General features: G+C 58.2%; 1 protein-coding gene across 2 annotated transcripts in view; it reads right to left on the reverse strand.

The window, feature by feature from the left end:
* Lpcat1 (lysophosphatidylcholine acyltransferase 1) overlaps positions 1–13,643 on the reverse strand; it is a 33,413-nt gene that overhangs the window by 4,337 nt on the left and 15,433 nt on the right. For both annotated transcript variants that reach the window (XM_023706511.1, XM_004625270.2), the window contains exons 2-10: positions 13,266–13,408; positions 9,781–9,995; positions 8,789–8,901; positions 7,561–7,621; positions 4,713–4,771; positions 4,024–4,058; positions 3,167–3,221; positions 1,690–1,772; positions 322–447 (exon numbers count right to left, since the gene is read on the reverse strand). In XM_023706511.1, the coding sequence (XP_023562279.1) occupies positions 322–447; positions 1,690–1,772; positions 3,167–3,221; positions 4,024–4,058; positions 4,713–4,771; positions 7,561–7,621; positions 8,789–8,901; positions 9,781–9,995; positions 13,266–13,399 (881 nt within the window). In that variant the 5' untranslated portion in view covers positions 13,400–13,408. The remainder of the gene's footprint in view (positions 1–321; positions 448–1,689; positions 1,773–3,166; positions 3,222–4,023; positions 4,059–4,712; positions 4,772–7,560; positions 7,622–8,788; positions 8,902–9,780; positions 9,996–13,265; positions 13,409–13,643) is intronic.

The following is a 13,643-nucleotide window of genomic DNA, read 5'->3' on the forward strand; positions in this document are numbered from 1 at the left end:
GCCCAGCACAGGTTCTAAGGGCCTCTACATGGACTGACGTTGATATCTGAAGAATGGAAACAAAATTGATAGCACATTCTTGTCATCTCAGCTACCTGGAGGCCGAGGTAGGCCTGAAAGTTCGAGGCCATCAGTGTGACTCAGGGAGGCCTTGTCACAAGATGAACAATTAAGGGCTGGGATGCAGCGTGTGGGGAGCACTTGTGCGCTTGTTCTCCTGTACCTCAACTTCATATAGTCACAGCAAGCACACTAAGAGCTGGCCCTTCTGTCATCTGCCCTGGATCTGGGGTGAGAGGGCTGGAGGCTGAGGACACTTACCCAAGGCCCCGCACCAGCCTGGCAAACTCCAGCAGGCAGGAGTCAGCGGGCAGGCGCAGCTGTCCCTCAGCCAACGCAAGCTGGCAGTCTTCAAATGTGTAGTCAGTCACAGAAACACCCAGAGCCCTGTGTGAGAGAGAATCTCTGTCAGCTGCCAGTCCCCAGTGCAGGAAGGGAGCCACCAGGGCCAAGGACACCAAGGGAGCCATCTGAATGAGGCCACTGAGGCATGGCCACTGCCCAGGTGCCACAATGCCTCGGGAATGTGAGGTGTTGACCAGAGGTGTCAAAACCTGTGGGCAACCTGTCTCCCACAACTGTGTCTCCAGCTCCACTCAGCTGGCTGTGACCACAATGTCCAAGCAAAGACCCAGCAACCACAGTTGCTGTCCCATCTCGCTGTCTACAGCCCCCACCACCATGCACCCCCAACAATGCAACCACCAATGATATGGCCCTATACTGGGCCCATGGCAGGGTGGGGCTGCCAATGTGAGTCAAACACCTTGAATCTGAATTAAATAGCAGAAAGGCAACGGCCACGTGCATAGGCTAGGATGAGTGCGGACAGCAGGGACAGTACTGGCTCCCTGAGACGGGTAACCCTGTGGCTACAGGAGATACCAGCCCAGCAAGGGCCCCACCCCGGCCTCACTAGCTAGGAGCCAGGTGGGAAGACCAGGGGCGAGCACAGCAACGAGGGCACTGCAGCTAGGCCCACCTGTCCTGCCCATCCTCCTGCAGGGCTCGGGCCCCACTGTCCCTCCCACCACCCAGAGATTCCCAACCGCCTTAGTTTCCTATGCCCAGAACGGGCTAGAGAAGGAGCCTGAGACCCCTGCAACCCCTGCTCTGACTGAGTTGGATCCTCTGCCCAGTGTGGATGGAGGGGCAGACAGAAAAAGGCGCAGAGGGCAGGAGAGAGGCCATCAGGTCCAGAGGGACACAGATTTTCACATAGTTCACACACAGCATCCTGCGGGAAGTCAGCAAGAGTTCTGACTTAAGCCTGTCCACTCCTGATGTCCAGGCTGATCCACCCTTCGTGCTGCACAAGCAAAACTCGCCACCTCATTCCCCGTGAGCACAGAGTGCCCTGTCGTCTGCCAGGCCTCTGGCTGCACCGGAAGGGCGGGGGCACTGACGGCCCCAGGCAGGTGCAGGGCTTGCCAAGTGGAGCAAGGCGCCCCATATTCTGATGCGGAACACCTTGGAGCAGCGTCAGAGAACCGGGGACGTGTGGCGTCAGGCCAGGCTACCCGGACTTGTACCCTCAGACTTGTACCCTCGCTTCTGCAGAAAGCTGGCGACTGGCAGCACAGCGGAACTGTGAGGGGGAACTGCACATGCGCACGCTCGCTCACTCACTCGGCCATGACGCGCCGCACGTTGCTGGCGTACAGCGCGGGGTTCCTCCGCTCCTCCTCAGAAGGGCTGTACACAGGAAGGAACTGCACAAGAAGCAGCAGTTACTCAGTGGTGACCGGACTGCTGAACCCGCATGCATGCACGCTGCATCTGAAAACTCAGCAGCAGCAGCCTGCTGGGCGCCCCCACGGCAGGGTCCAGCTAGAGAGCTGGCATCTGACCTCATGTGGCCGGGCCGTTAGCTGCACGAGCAGCATACTCATGTTCTTACCTCCCAGCCTCAGCTCTGAGCAACCAACCCTCCGCCATCTACTGCAGTTTCGATCTAAAATGACTCCGCCCACAGACAAACATGCTGGAGCCGCACTCGGAGTTTAAGGTCTATGTCCATGTGCTGAGATCCTGATCCTTGTTTTTGTTGCTTTTGAGGCAGGATTTTTCACTATGCAGTTCAGGCTGACCTCAAACTCATGGCGATCCTCCCGCCTCAGCCTCATGAGTGCTGGAATTACAGGTGTCATCTTGCCTAGCTTCTTCTTAACAAAGATGTCCACTGACACAGGAACACCCTGAGATCCCACCTACTCTGTAACTTTAAGGTATGTTTTGAATTCTGTAATTATGACACCCCCTCCTTGTGCCCTAGTGTCCTGTGCAATCGGAAGTATTTCACAGAGCCATTTGGTCTCTTTTGTCTTCGGAGCAAGACACCAGGGCTGAACCAGAACTGCTACCCAAGAGGACAGCACGAATAAGCGAGGGCTCACGTTCCTCCTGGGCTGGGCCAGCACTGCCTCAGAGGCTGACCTATGCAGTGGCGTCTGACTCGGCAGGGCCTCGAGCTCGGCACCCCCTACAACCACGGTCTTCTCTGCAGCAGTAGGCTGGGGTGCAGGCCGGGCCCACCGTGTGCTGCCTTTGCCGAAAGGAGAGGATTCCAACGGAGCTGTGTGCCCTTGTCCCTGCCTTCAGGTGCAGAGCGAGCTTGTCACACTAACTCTTTCTGCAAGGACGGCCCTCTCCTCACCCACTCAGATTTCCACAGCCCCAGGCATGACTGAGTGGAACTCATCCCAGGGGATGCGCCAGGAGCCCGAGGTCTCCGATGGCCAACACGGGGAGGCAGTAGTCGGGGGAGGTAAAAACAGAAGCCAAAACGTATTTATTGTCTGCATGGTAATTTTTAGACCTCAGCAACCAATAGAAAAGGCAGGTCTGGCTTCCTTTTCTGCTACAGTCCTATCCAAACCGTGTCCACTTGCGCAGGGACACTGAACTGCCAACGTGAAAAGGTCAGGAAGCCACGCAGGGGCCCATGAGGTGGAGACAGGCACAGGCGGGGCTCGAGGCGCAGTCTGTGATGCCGCTCAGCACTGTACTGGGCTGGGGTCGGGGCTGATCAGACCCGTGTCCACCACCCTCAGGATGCTGGTCCTGAACACTCCCGACAGCCCCTGCTAACACCATAACTACGCACCTCGATCTCCACCTGACTGTGCCACTGGCACAGTGTGAGCCACAGGATCTCCAGCCTGGGAACACAGAACAGATGTGGGCATCATTAGGAAGCAAGGCCTCCGGGACCTGGGACTGTCACCCGACCCTGCGCCCGCTGCCTGGCCTCCCCTCTGGAGGGCGTGGGGGATGGCGGGCCCATCTCTCAACAGCCTTCTCTTTCTAGTATTTGGCCATCTTGGGTTTGTCCAGCAAGCTGGCCTCTCTCATGCCACCCTCCAGCCAAGGAAACTTGTCCCCTCCAGTCATTCCCCATGTGGGGAGCTTGGATTGCAGCCCTGGTCACGTCACAGCCCAAGCCTGGCTCCTTCGATCCCAACTTAGCAGGAGAGGAAGTGGGAACCACAAGGCCAGGTTCCCAAGCCAGCACTTACTTGCCAGGCTGATCCTGATGCCACCACTTGACCCTGTCGCCCTCACGGCATCTGTGGTACCTGGTGTCCTGCCCTGCCTCCCTCCAAGCGTCTGGGACCCCACCAGCCCTCCCCAAGTCTCTGCCCGGGGAGCACCATTCACAGCTTTACGGAGCCTCGGTCTGGGGGGGGGGGGGAACAGACACTGGCCGGGCCTCCCTCCCAGTGCTGAGCACCTCCTGACATCAGGGCCAACAGGTGCATGGCGCCGTCATGTGTGAAGGACCTCAGCACTTCCCCCTGTCACCGATATGGGGTGTCAGAACCCACCACACTCATGCATATTCTCACAGTAGGCACAAGAAAGCTACGGGAAGGCAGAGTTCACATGTGCTGCTAACAAGGCCCGCAGGGCCATCAGGGGCCCGTGTGTCCACATGCAAGACAGACACAGTATCGGACTTACGCTCCAGGGCCCTGCCACGTCCATGTGATGGTGTCCTGGGGAGAGGATCAGGGTCACCACGCACAGCCGCCCTGCCCTGCCCTCCTGGCCCTCTCGTCCTGTGCCCACCCCTTGCCCTGTGTCACCAGGCCCGAGGATGAGGAGCTCCTAGCTCTGAGGCTGCATTTTCTATGGCCTGCCTGTGTCCCAGTCCCTTTTCCACTTCCCTGTCCAGATGCCCCCACAACTTCACCTGCCACACTGGCCCACCTTCCTGGGTGCACAGGTAGCTGTCCCATCCATATGAAGCCTGCTGTAGGCTCATCCCAGAGCTGGAGTTCCCCAAGGTCACCCTGGAACCCAACTGCTTCTTTTGTTTTCTTAAAGGAAACCTGTACCCTGAGCAGGGGCCTGAGAAAGGCCACAATGCCCCTCGCTCTGTACAAGCCTCTATGCCAGCACCCAGAATGAGATGTCTCATTTTAAAACATCTGTGAGTGTGAGCCAGGCACCAGGCACCGCAATCCCAGAATGTCAGGGCAGCTACCCGGGCAGACAGGCCAGGGCACATGTGTGGGCCCCGTCCTGCTTTTCTGGGCTGTGCTGTGCTATCCACATCTGTCGTGGATGAAGGACACAGCAGGCTGGTGGCACAGGGCACTGAGACTCAGGCAGACCTCACCCACACCTGTCCTCGGAGCCCAACTTACCAGCTTGTTTGGGTATCGAAGCACCACAGGTTGCACAGGGACTCCGGGTATGAATGCACCTGGGGGAGGGTATTTTCTCAGGCCATGGGGCAGGGTGGGCAGGTATCTCAGCCGCATCTCCTGCTGGCTGTGGATAAAGCCAGCCCTCTGCTCAGCCCTTCCTGGTGACACAGGACTGGCACCTGGGCCACCTCTGCAAGATCAGCACAACTGGACCGGCCAGATAGCTCAGTGCATTAAAGTGCCTGCTTAGGCAAAGGCAGGGGCCAGGAGTTTGATCTCTGGCCTGCAGTGCTGGCCTAGTCCCCAAGGTGCACTAGTACAGCAATTGAGGCTGGGTGTGGTGGCACAAGCCCATAATCTCAGTGCTTGGGAGGCTGAAAACAGGAAGATCACTATGAGTCTGATCTATATAGTGAGACCCTGTAGACCCTGTCCAAAATACATTAAAAAAAAAAAAAAAAAAAAAAAAAAAGGATCAGCACAACCATCAGATACCCTTCCCAGTGGGGTGGGACTACCCTGCCCAGGCCTGCTGTCGGCTGGCAGCTACTGTTGGGGAACTGGAAGGCCGTAGCTCAGGCCCAGAATATCCTAGCTCCTGCTGGGACAGTGGCTGCTGTCCCCATCAGTTCCACCTTCCAGGCCGGCTTTCCTCATGGGTGACGGGGCCCAGCAGGTGTCCTGCAAAACCCCGCTTTAGTCACAGCTCTACTTGGAGGCTGTCTTTTCAGTGGGAGAGTGTGGCTATCAGGAGTGCTGGAGGTGATGGCATGGGTGGATGACACAAAGGAGGCAGGGCCACTGGGCCCACATGGGCTAGGGCCTCATCCCCAGGCTCCCGCAGGGCCAGCATCTGCTTTGGGATGGGGACGCTCGAGTTGCTGAAGTCAGCCTGGTCTTAGCTGGTCAGGAAGGGCTGAGCCTGTGCTGGCACCACACCTTTCACGAGTGTCCGTCATGGAGGCCACTTCTGTCCAGCACCAGGACTTCGCGTCTGACAGCCCAGCCTGCCCTGCCCAGGTTCTGCCCCACCCAGGCTATACCAACACTGTAGGCACTGACTTCCTACCAGGTCCAGCAGCAGACGGGGCAGTGGGAACATGCCTTGCATTCAGCGCCCAGGTGGTAGTGGCCTTACAGGGACCCCTACAAAGTGCCATGTCTTCTGGGGGCCACCATGGTGTCCACTGCCCCAGCCCTAGTGACCAACTTGGCTGTGCGCTCTAGTGACATCACCAGCACTCAGTATAATTGGAGAAAAGCTTGCTGAGAACTTCACATGTCTAGCCTGAGAACTTGGGCAGTATGTGAACGGAGCATGCAGGCTGTGCCGGCAGTGGTGTGGACAGCTGTAGGTTCTGGGCTGGCACAGGTGTGTGGTGAGGGCCACCTGAGGGCAGCTCCTCCCACACTCTGGGAACGAGGGCCAAGGCCACACGTCCTACAGCAAATGATTGTACAGTGCAGTGTTTATAGGCCGAACACGGGTACTGATCTCCCTGGACATCATAGGAATGCCACCTGGCTCAAAGGACCAGACCCTTCAAGGAAATTCCACCAGGAAGCCAGCAGGCATCCCAGTCACGCTGGCCTGGGCTCTCTGGGGTGCCCAGGGCAGGAACGCAGGGACCCTGTGCTGTTGAGCACCTGGTTGGCAGGGGGTGGCTCGCCGTACTGCTTGGGCCAGACTATCATTGATGGGGGCAGTTGCTGGCTGTCACCATGTGACGAGTCCTCTCTGGGTGCCCACCACTCATGACTTGCTAGGCACACCTTTGCTGTCTCACATGATGGTCGCTGATCCTTCATTTCTAAATTCCTGGCAAATGAGGGTCAGTAGCTTCAACTCGTAATGCCCAGGACCGCTCCCATTGGAACCTCCAATTAAGCAGGACATTTTCGCAAATGAGGGCGTGGAGGCCAGCCATGGCCTATCCCTGGCACATACCATCCGCTACCCAGGGAGGCCATGTATGACCCATCCCACGGGCTGTGTCCTTTGGGAATGGAGCTGGATGCCCAGCAGCAAGCAGGCTGCTCCTGGCCCTGGGCAAGTAGTCAAAATAGACCATCACAGGTTTCCCAGGAAATGGTCCCAGTGACACCAGCCTGGCTCAAAGGCTGCACCTGGGAAGAGGTCCAGAGAAGGCCAGCTGAGTAGGCCTTGGAGCCGGTCAGCCACAGTCCAAGGTGGGCACAGTGAGCCACACCTGGCTGTACTGGCCTCTGCCTGTGAAGCCCACCACCCCTTTCTGTATCACAATAGGAGAGCACAGGTAGATGGGGCCCAGGCTCCACAAAGCCCAAAGGCAGTGCTATACAGCAGCAGGGGCAGGGTGCAGGCTCAGATGAGGACAGGGACAAGACAGGAAGGAGGAAAAGGCACTTGGAAGGTCCCAGCTGGGCAGCTGTCAGGTGCTGCTCTCCACCTATCTCACAGCAAGGCGGCCACGCAGGGCTTGGGCCAGAGGCCCAGACTCCCGTGTACTGGGTCCTCCAGCCTTGGGTCTGCACCCGGAGTCTTGAGAGGGGCCCACTGCACACAGGAAGTATAGGAGGGCCAGGGCCCAGGCCATGAGGGCCCCTCGAGCTTCTCTACCTCTCGATCAGTAGGCGCAGTCAGAACTTCACCCTCTCACAAACACCATATCCGTATCTCAGACTGACTTCCATAGAGAGAGCTCTAAGATCTCCACCAGAAAAACAGGCAGAGACGTTTCTTGCCCTCCCCTGACGTTCCCTACCCCACCTGCAGGGCTGGGCCAGGCTGGCGCAGCGCGGATCCCAGCCCCCACACACCACTTCCTTCTCCTGGAGGGGAAAATAAAGGAGGAGGATTACATACCTGGCTTGAAGGTAATTAGGCAGGTCCTATTGGTACAAGTTCCTTCTGGGAAAATCATTATCTTCAAACAAGGAGAAAAACCAGCATTAAATGACAGAATTATAACCCCGAATCCACAGTGCCATCTTGCTGAGGTGAGCTCCCAACTCCTGACTGGACTGGGACCATTCAGTCCCACTCCATGGAAGATTGGGGCACACCGCAGGCGTACACACCGACGTACTCTACGGCTCTGAGCATCTGAAACACCCTCCTCCCCCTCCCTTACACACTTACACACACACACACACACACACACACACACAAAGTGTTCTTTCCACCGCGAGCCTGAAAATAGGTTCACTGGGCACCCACCACACAGGTGTGCCGGGGAGTGGGGGTGAGGAGCCCTAACACGCTATCGGCGTGCAGTGCAGACATGCTGAGGCAGCTGCTGCAGTCATTGTGGAAAGGGGCAGGGAGCAGAGGCTGCAGTAGTGAGCTGTGGGCGTCAGGGGACACTGTGCACGCAGCTCTCACGGCTCTGAGCACTCACAGCAGCGGAGCCAAACCTGGCTTCCAGCAGGTGGGAAGTGCAGCCGTGCTGCTGTGTCACTTCCTGTGTCACAGGGGAGGCAGCTGGAGACCCCCGGGGTGGGAGTGGAGGGCTGCGCTTGTGGGGCAGTTTCGGGGTCTGAGGAAGTCACTGCCCCCACGGGCCACAGGGATTAGCCGGCCTGCAGAGTCCTGTGAAATCTCTGCTTCTAGTGATGGCTCTGTTACAAGAAAACCCCAAGTGTGGGCTACATCTAAAGTGAACACAGGCACAGGCACGGGCACGGCATGCACAGGCAGGCCACCTGTGGGCTAGTGGGAACCTGGATTTGGGCCAGCGCCCAGGATGGGAGACCGCAAGCCTCTCTATTGAAAAGAAATGGAACTTGGGCGCCTCTGAGGATTGTTTGCTGCTTTTAACTGTGTGTCCCAAGGCAAAGGTCCCAACACTCAGCACATTCATGAATTTGCACACTTGGACCAAAGACAGTGGCACAAGACACAGTCCAGGGGCCGGGGAGATGGCTCAGTGGAATAATCGCTTCCTGGCAAGCACAAGGACCTGAGTTCAATCCCCGGTTCCGCAAAAAAAAAAAAAAAAAAAAAAGACACAGTCCAGAGAAAGACAACCCGGTTCTCCCCATCTCCAAGTCCACACTGCTTCACAGACCCACAGACAAAGGCAGACGCTCACCTGTGGCCACTTCCCGCCCGACTGCGCCCGCCTCTTGATCTCCTCCACAGTTTTCCTGCGAGAATCCTGGTCGGACCTGGACACGAACACTGGCCGGATGTACCGTATCAGGGCTGCACAGGGTAGAGACAGATGGCACTGGCCCACGGCCCCAACACAGCAGACTGGGGGTGGGGCCCAGGGAAACCTGTATCCTCAGACTGCAGCCAGGCCCGACTGTGAGGAATCAGGAAAACCCAACCCTCTGGAGACTTAGTGGGGTCAGGAGCCCTCCATTCCTGAGAGCTAGCAAACAAACCCTTGTTACAGGAGGGCACAAATGGTGAGTGTTCACAGCACCGGACACTAGGACTGATGTGGAAGGTGAGAGCACTCACTACTGGGTGGAGGGCTAAGGACCCCAACCCCTCAGGTCCCCTAAAGCCAGGCTGAGTCCTGACTCCTGGGACCTATGTGGGACCTCATTTGGAAATGACTTTTGCAGATGATCACATTGAGATGAGCCATCCTAGGTGACAGTGGCCCTAACCCAGTGGCTGGGTCCTTGAGAAAAGGGATGAGATGCTCAAAAAGGAGCACGCATAGTACCCCAAGAGCCCCAGGACAGATGGACAAGGACAGAAGACATTGTCCCTGCCCCACACAGGCCTCTCCTTCTGGCACAGATGTCTCAGCAGCTTGGGCTGGGGGTCACCAGCCCAGGGATGGGCTGGCCCCCCTTACCTCTCATGTTTAGGAAGGGAACCCCATGGAGCCTAGCCCCTAACCCCAAACCTCTGCCATATCCACCCAGGGATCGGGGACCCTGCTGCTGGAAGGCTAGAAGCCACTCTGAGAGCCTGGACCCTGCCAGGCCCCCAGATACACGTGGGGTTTCTCTCCCCACCATGCTCCCGGGTCTCTGCCCCATCCCACAGTTTTCACCTTCTTCTGGGGGTCTCTCCCACCACTCCAGGCTCCCCCCCCCCAACACACACTCAGGGCTCACGTACTTCCCCAGATTGGGATGTCTCTGCTCTCTGCCTTCATTACAATGGAGGACATGGTCATGGTGACAGGGATGGCGTCAAAATAGGACGAGTGTGGAGCCAGTGTGAGGATGGAGGCCTCGCTGGGCAGCGCCTGCCGCCCCTTCACAGCCACACGGTGGAAGCCACCGGCGAACCACATGGCACGCATGATGGCCTTGAGCAGAACGTCCACAAGCCTGCAAGAGAGTGCGGGTCAGGTCAGCCGATGGCAGGAGGGATGGCGGGAGGGAAGACGGGGCTCGTGCCCCACCCTCTCCACAGAAGGGACTTGTCTGTGAGTGATGAGATCACCTGCAGCCACACAGCCACCCTGAGCATCCACACAACCAGCCAGGCACAAAGCCCACGGGGACCCTGCTGGCCAGGACCTGCAGGTGTTCTGCCCAGTGCTGGTGGGCACCACTATGCCGCTGTACAACGCACAAGTGACTGGACTCAGTGCCACAAGTGCTGCTTCTGGGAGAAGTGGGTGGACCCAACAGACAGAGCAGGGCAAGGCAGTCCAGCCCTCACAAAATGCTGGGGCCGTGGGCATTCGAATCTGTGTGTCCTTCCTGTCAGCTTCTGCTGAGCTCCAGCTTGCCACCGCCCAGCCATCGCCGAAGCCACGTGCACAACTGGCCCACGAGGACACGCACCTTGGGAGAGCCCAGCCCCAGGAGCTGCAGGCAAGAGGGCAACCGCCACAGGGCGAATCACGCTGCAGCAAAACAGAAGCCTAAGATTTCCCAGGGGCCTGCACCCCAGCAGACACACGGCCATCAAGAGGGCACTGAGCCCCGGGAGCTGCCCCGACAGGACCTTCGCCGGCTGGGAGGATAAACAGTTGCTGTGGTTACAAGCTACACACGGGGCTGCGCCCGGGGCCGGGGCCAAGGGCTGGCGGCGGCTGCGATCACCCGGGGCCGCGCTTCTGCACGCAGCCCCGCGCTCCCGGATGTGCTCCTCTGCACATCCGGTTTCACAACATGTATAAAAGGAAAAGCCATGCTGCAACCAGGAGGACCCCGAGGAAGCGGAAACAAGGCTGCAGCGGGGGCAGGAGCCAGGCCTGGGGGCGCCCACAGGTGGGAGAACCACCGCGGAACAGGCTGCAGCGCCGGCAGACACCTGCGCGTACCTGGAAGAGGAGCGCCCCTGAGCAGCACAGCTTCTCCTTAGGGGTGTGGAGGTGTGAGGGGACAGCTAGTGACCCTCAGACCCGCTACCAGGGGCCACAGCGTCTCTGCTGAGGATAGGGGATGGTCAGGGATGTCAAAACAGCAGAGGCCAGCAGGACTGAGGACCCAGACAGGAAGGGACACTAAGGGGGTGCAGCTGCCCAAAGGCCGGGGCCGTGTGCACGCTGATGACCAGAAGCCAAGCTTACCTTCACCCTAGTGTGAGAGTCAGGGCACCTGAAATTTCAGGACAACAGAGACTACAGACCCACAGGTGTCACCTCCTGGTGGCACTACTGTGCTGGCCCGAGGGTGCAGGGAGGGGCCCTTCACATTCCCTGAGGCTGAGCCAGTGCCGAGGGCCAGCCCTGGAGGATGGCAACCAGTCAGATCTCTGGTCTGGCTGGGGTGGTCAGTGCCAGCCCCCGATATTCACATTCTGCAAGAAGATGTCCCGATCTTCACATATGAAAGTAATTTAAGATCAGTGCTTTAAATTGTCATCCACTGGAAACCTTGGATTTTTATTTTAGAAATAGCACAATTTAAAAATGATACTAACATCATTCAGCAAAATTCTTCCTTAATAACCTCGATCTACTCAAGGCAGCCACGCCCACACTGTGCTTGGGAACCCAGCCCAGGCGATGCCGGGATTAGCTTTCAGTGCCTGCTCCAATCCCATGACTGTGAGTCCCAGGCTGGTCTCCCAACTCCCAGCTGGTGACAGCTGTGGGTTGTCTTCTGTTTTGGGGGGAACCTGCCTAACACAGAGCCAGACTACCCCGTGATTTCCCAGTGCTGGTGCCAGTGCCCGAGATACCCGAGTGCCTGCAGCTCCACACATGGGGACCAGCACACACAGGTATCACTGTGTATGCTGATGTGCACAAACACTACACGTGAACATGTTCTTACACACCCACGCACACTCACATATTCTCTCACATGCACTGGAGTAGTAGTCTCCGCACACCCAGCCACCTAGGCAGTCATGCCTGTGGCCATAAAAAACCTCAGCATCTTGATGCGTGGAACACGGCACACGCTCGGTAGCTGCCATGGTGACAAGCCAGTGGTGGCCACTTATGGCCTGCAGAAGCCAGCCGGCAGGGCTGAGGTGGGCCTCTCCGGCCCCTGCTCCTGAGAACCTGAACCTTCCTCACACTGCCGGTGGGTCTGGTGCTCTGCCCCAGCACCAGGTCAGCCCTGCTTTCTGGATGTGGTCTGGTTACATCTGATACTAAATCCCTGCTTTAGGGTTAAAAGCTTGTCGGCGGGACCTGGAGGCAAACGTGCCCTTCAGAGGATTCAGAAAACGCAGAAAGGTAAAGGCAGCACTGAAAGTAGTGACAGCCACCCAGCTCTGGTGCCGGCATCCACACCAATGCTGGCCTGGCTGAGCAGCTCAGCACAGGGCCAGTCAGCTCAGGACCACCCATGGTGGCCGGGGTCCCTGCCCTGCAATACCAGGGCCCAGAGCTCTGGGTCCCCGTGAGTTCCTGGGCTCGTTCCTAGAATGACACACAGAGCCAACCAGGACACTAAGCCTGGACACACCTGTGCAGACCATTAGGCTTTGGGGTGGCTTCTAGACTTTGTGACTGATTCACGGTCCAACCCTGAGATTATGGGCCTTAGGTGCTACATGTGCCCTGGGGTGGGCCGCCTGCATACAACAGAAGATCTGGAAAGAAGCTTGCTTTCTGCTGCTCCTCTCTTTTTGCTCTCCCTGTTTTGCTGTTGTCCGCTACCATGAACTGCAACCCTCTTCCATGTGCCACTCTGCCTTGGAGCCAGCCGAGTATGGACTGAAACCTGCACAAACTGAGCTAAATAAACCTTTCCCTCATTAATTTTGGGTGTCAGGTATGAAGCAAAGTAGCTTAGACATGCACGCAGCCCGGCCAGGCTACCTGGTACCAACTCTGCCAAGGTTGCTACCATCTGAGCCACAGCCGTTGTGGGAGCACATGGCCCGTGTCACCAAGAGGCTGCATCAGGGTGGCTGTTCAGGACCCAAGGTCCAGGGGTGGGGCTGGGTAGTCAGCGACTTCAGTCTGAGGCCATGAAGAGCCATCACAGGGACCCAGTGCCGAGACTCACAGCAGGACGGAGACAAGCAGGGACAGCAGACTCCAGAGGAATCCGCAGGAGTCAGGCAGGAGACCCCTGCAGCACAGGCAAGGGGCACAGGCTGGGAGGGAAGCCACAGGTCCTCAGTCAGGGCAGGCACACTTCTGCTGCTGTGTGTTCCCTGCATGTGAGGCCTCCAGGACTACTCACCTCCGCCATAATGCTGGGGGCCGCTCGGGTTCCTTGTCAGCAGGTCCCAGTGAGGCCACAAGCGCCAGGGGCCAGGCCAGCAACATCATGAAGGCAGCGAACAGGAGCCGGATGGGGAACAGTGTCAACGTCATGAAGGCTACCTGCGGGCAGAGATGGTCAGCTGCAACCTGCCACCTGGACCTGGACATACCCAGAGCTCAGCACGCGGGACCGAGCCACGGCCAAGCCTGAGCTGCCTGCACCATGGCCCTCATTTCCCACCCCTGGGCACTGCCACCAGGGACACTGGGGACAGTGTAGTGGAGCTGTCCCTGCCCATGCAGAGCTGCCTTGCCCACTGTGTACCACGGAAGCCCTGCCATGACCACACTCTCC

Source organism: Octodon degus, unplaced genomic scaffold (assembly GCF_000260255.1).
Source record: "Octodon degus isolate 3935 unplaced genomic scaffold, OctDeg1.0 scaffold00008, whole genome shotgun sequence".
In the NCBI taxonomy this organism is placed as follows: Eukaryota; Metazoa; Chordata; class Mammalia; order Rodentia; family Octodontidae; genus Octodon; species Octodon degus.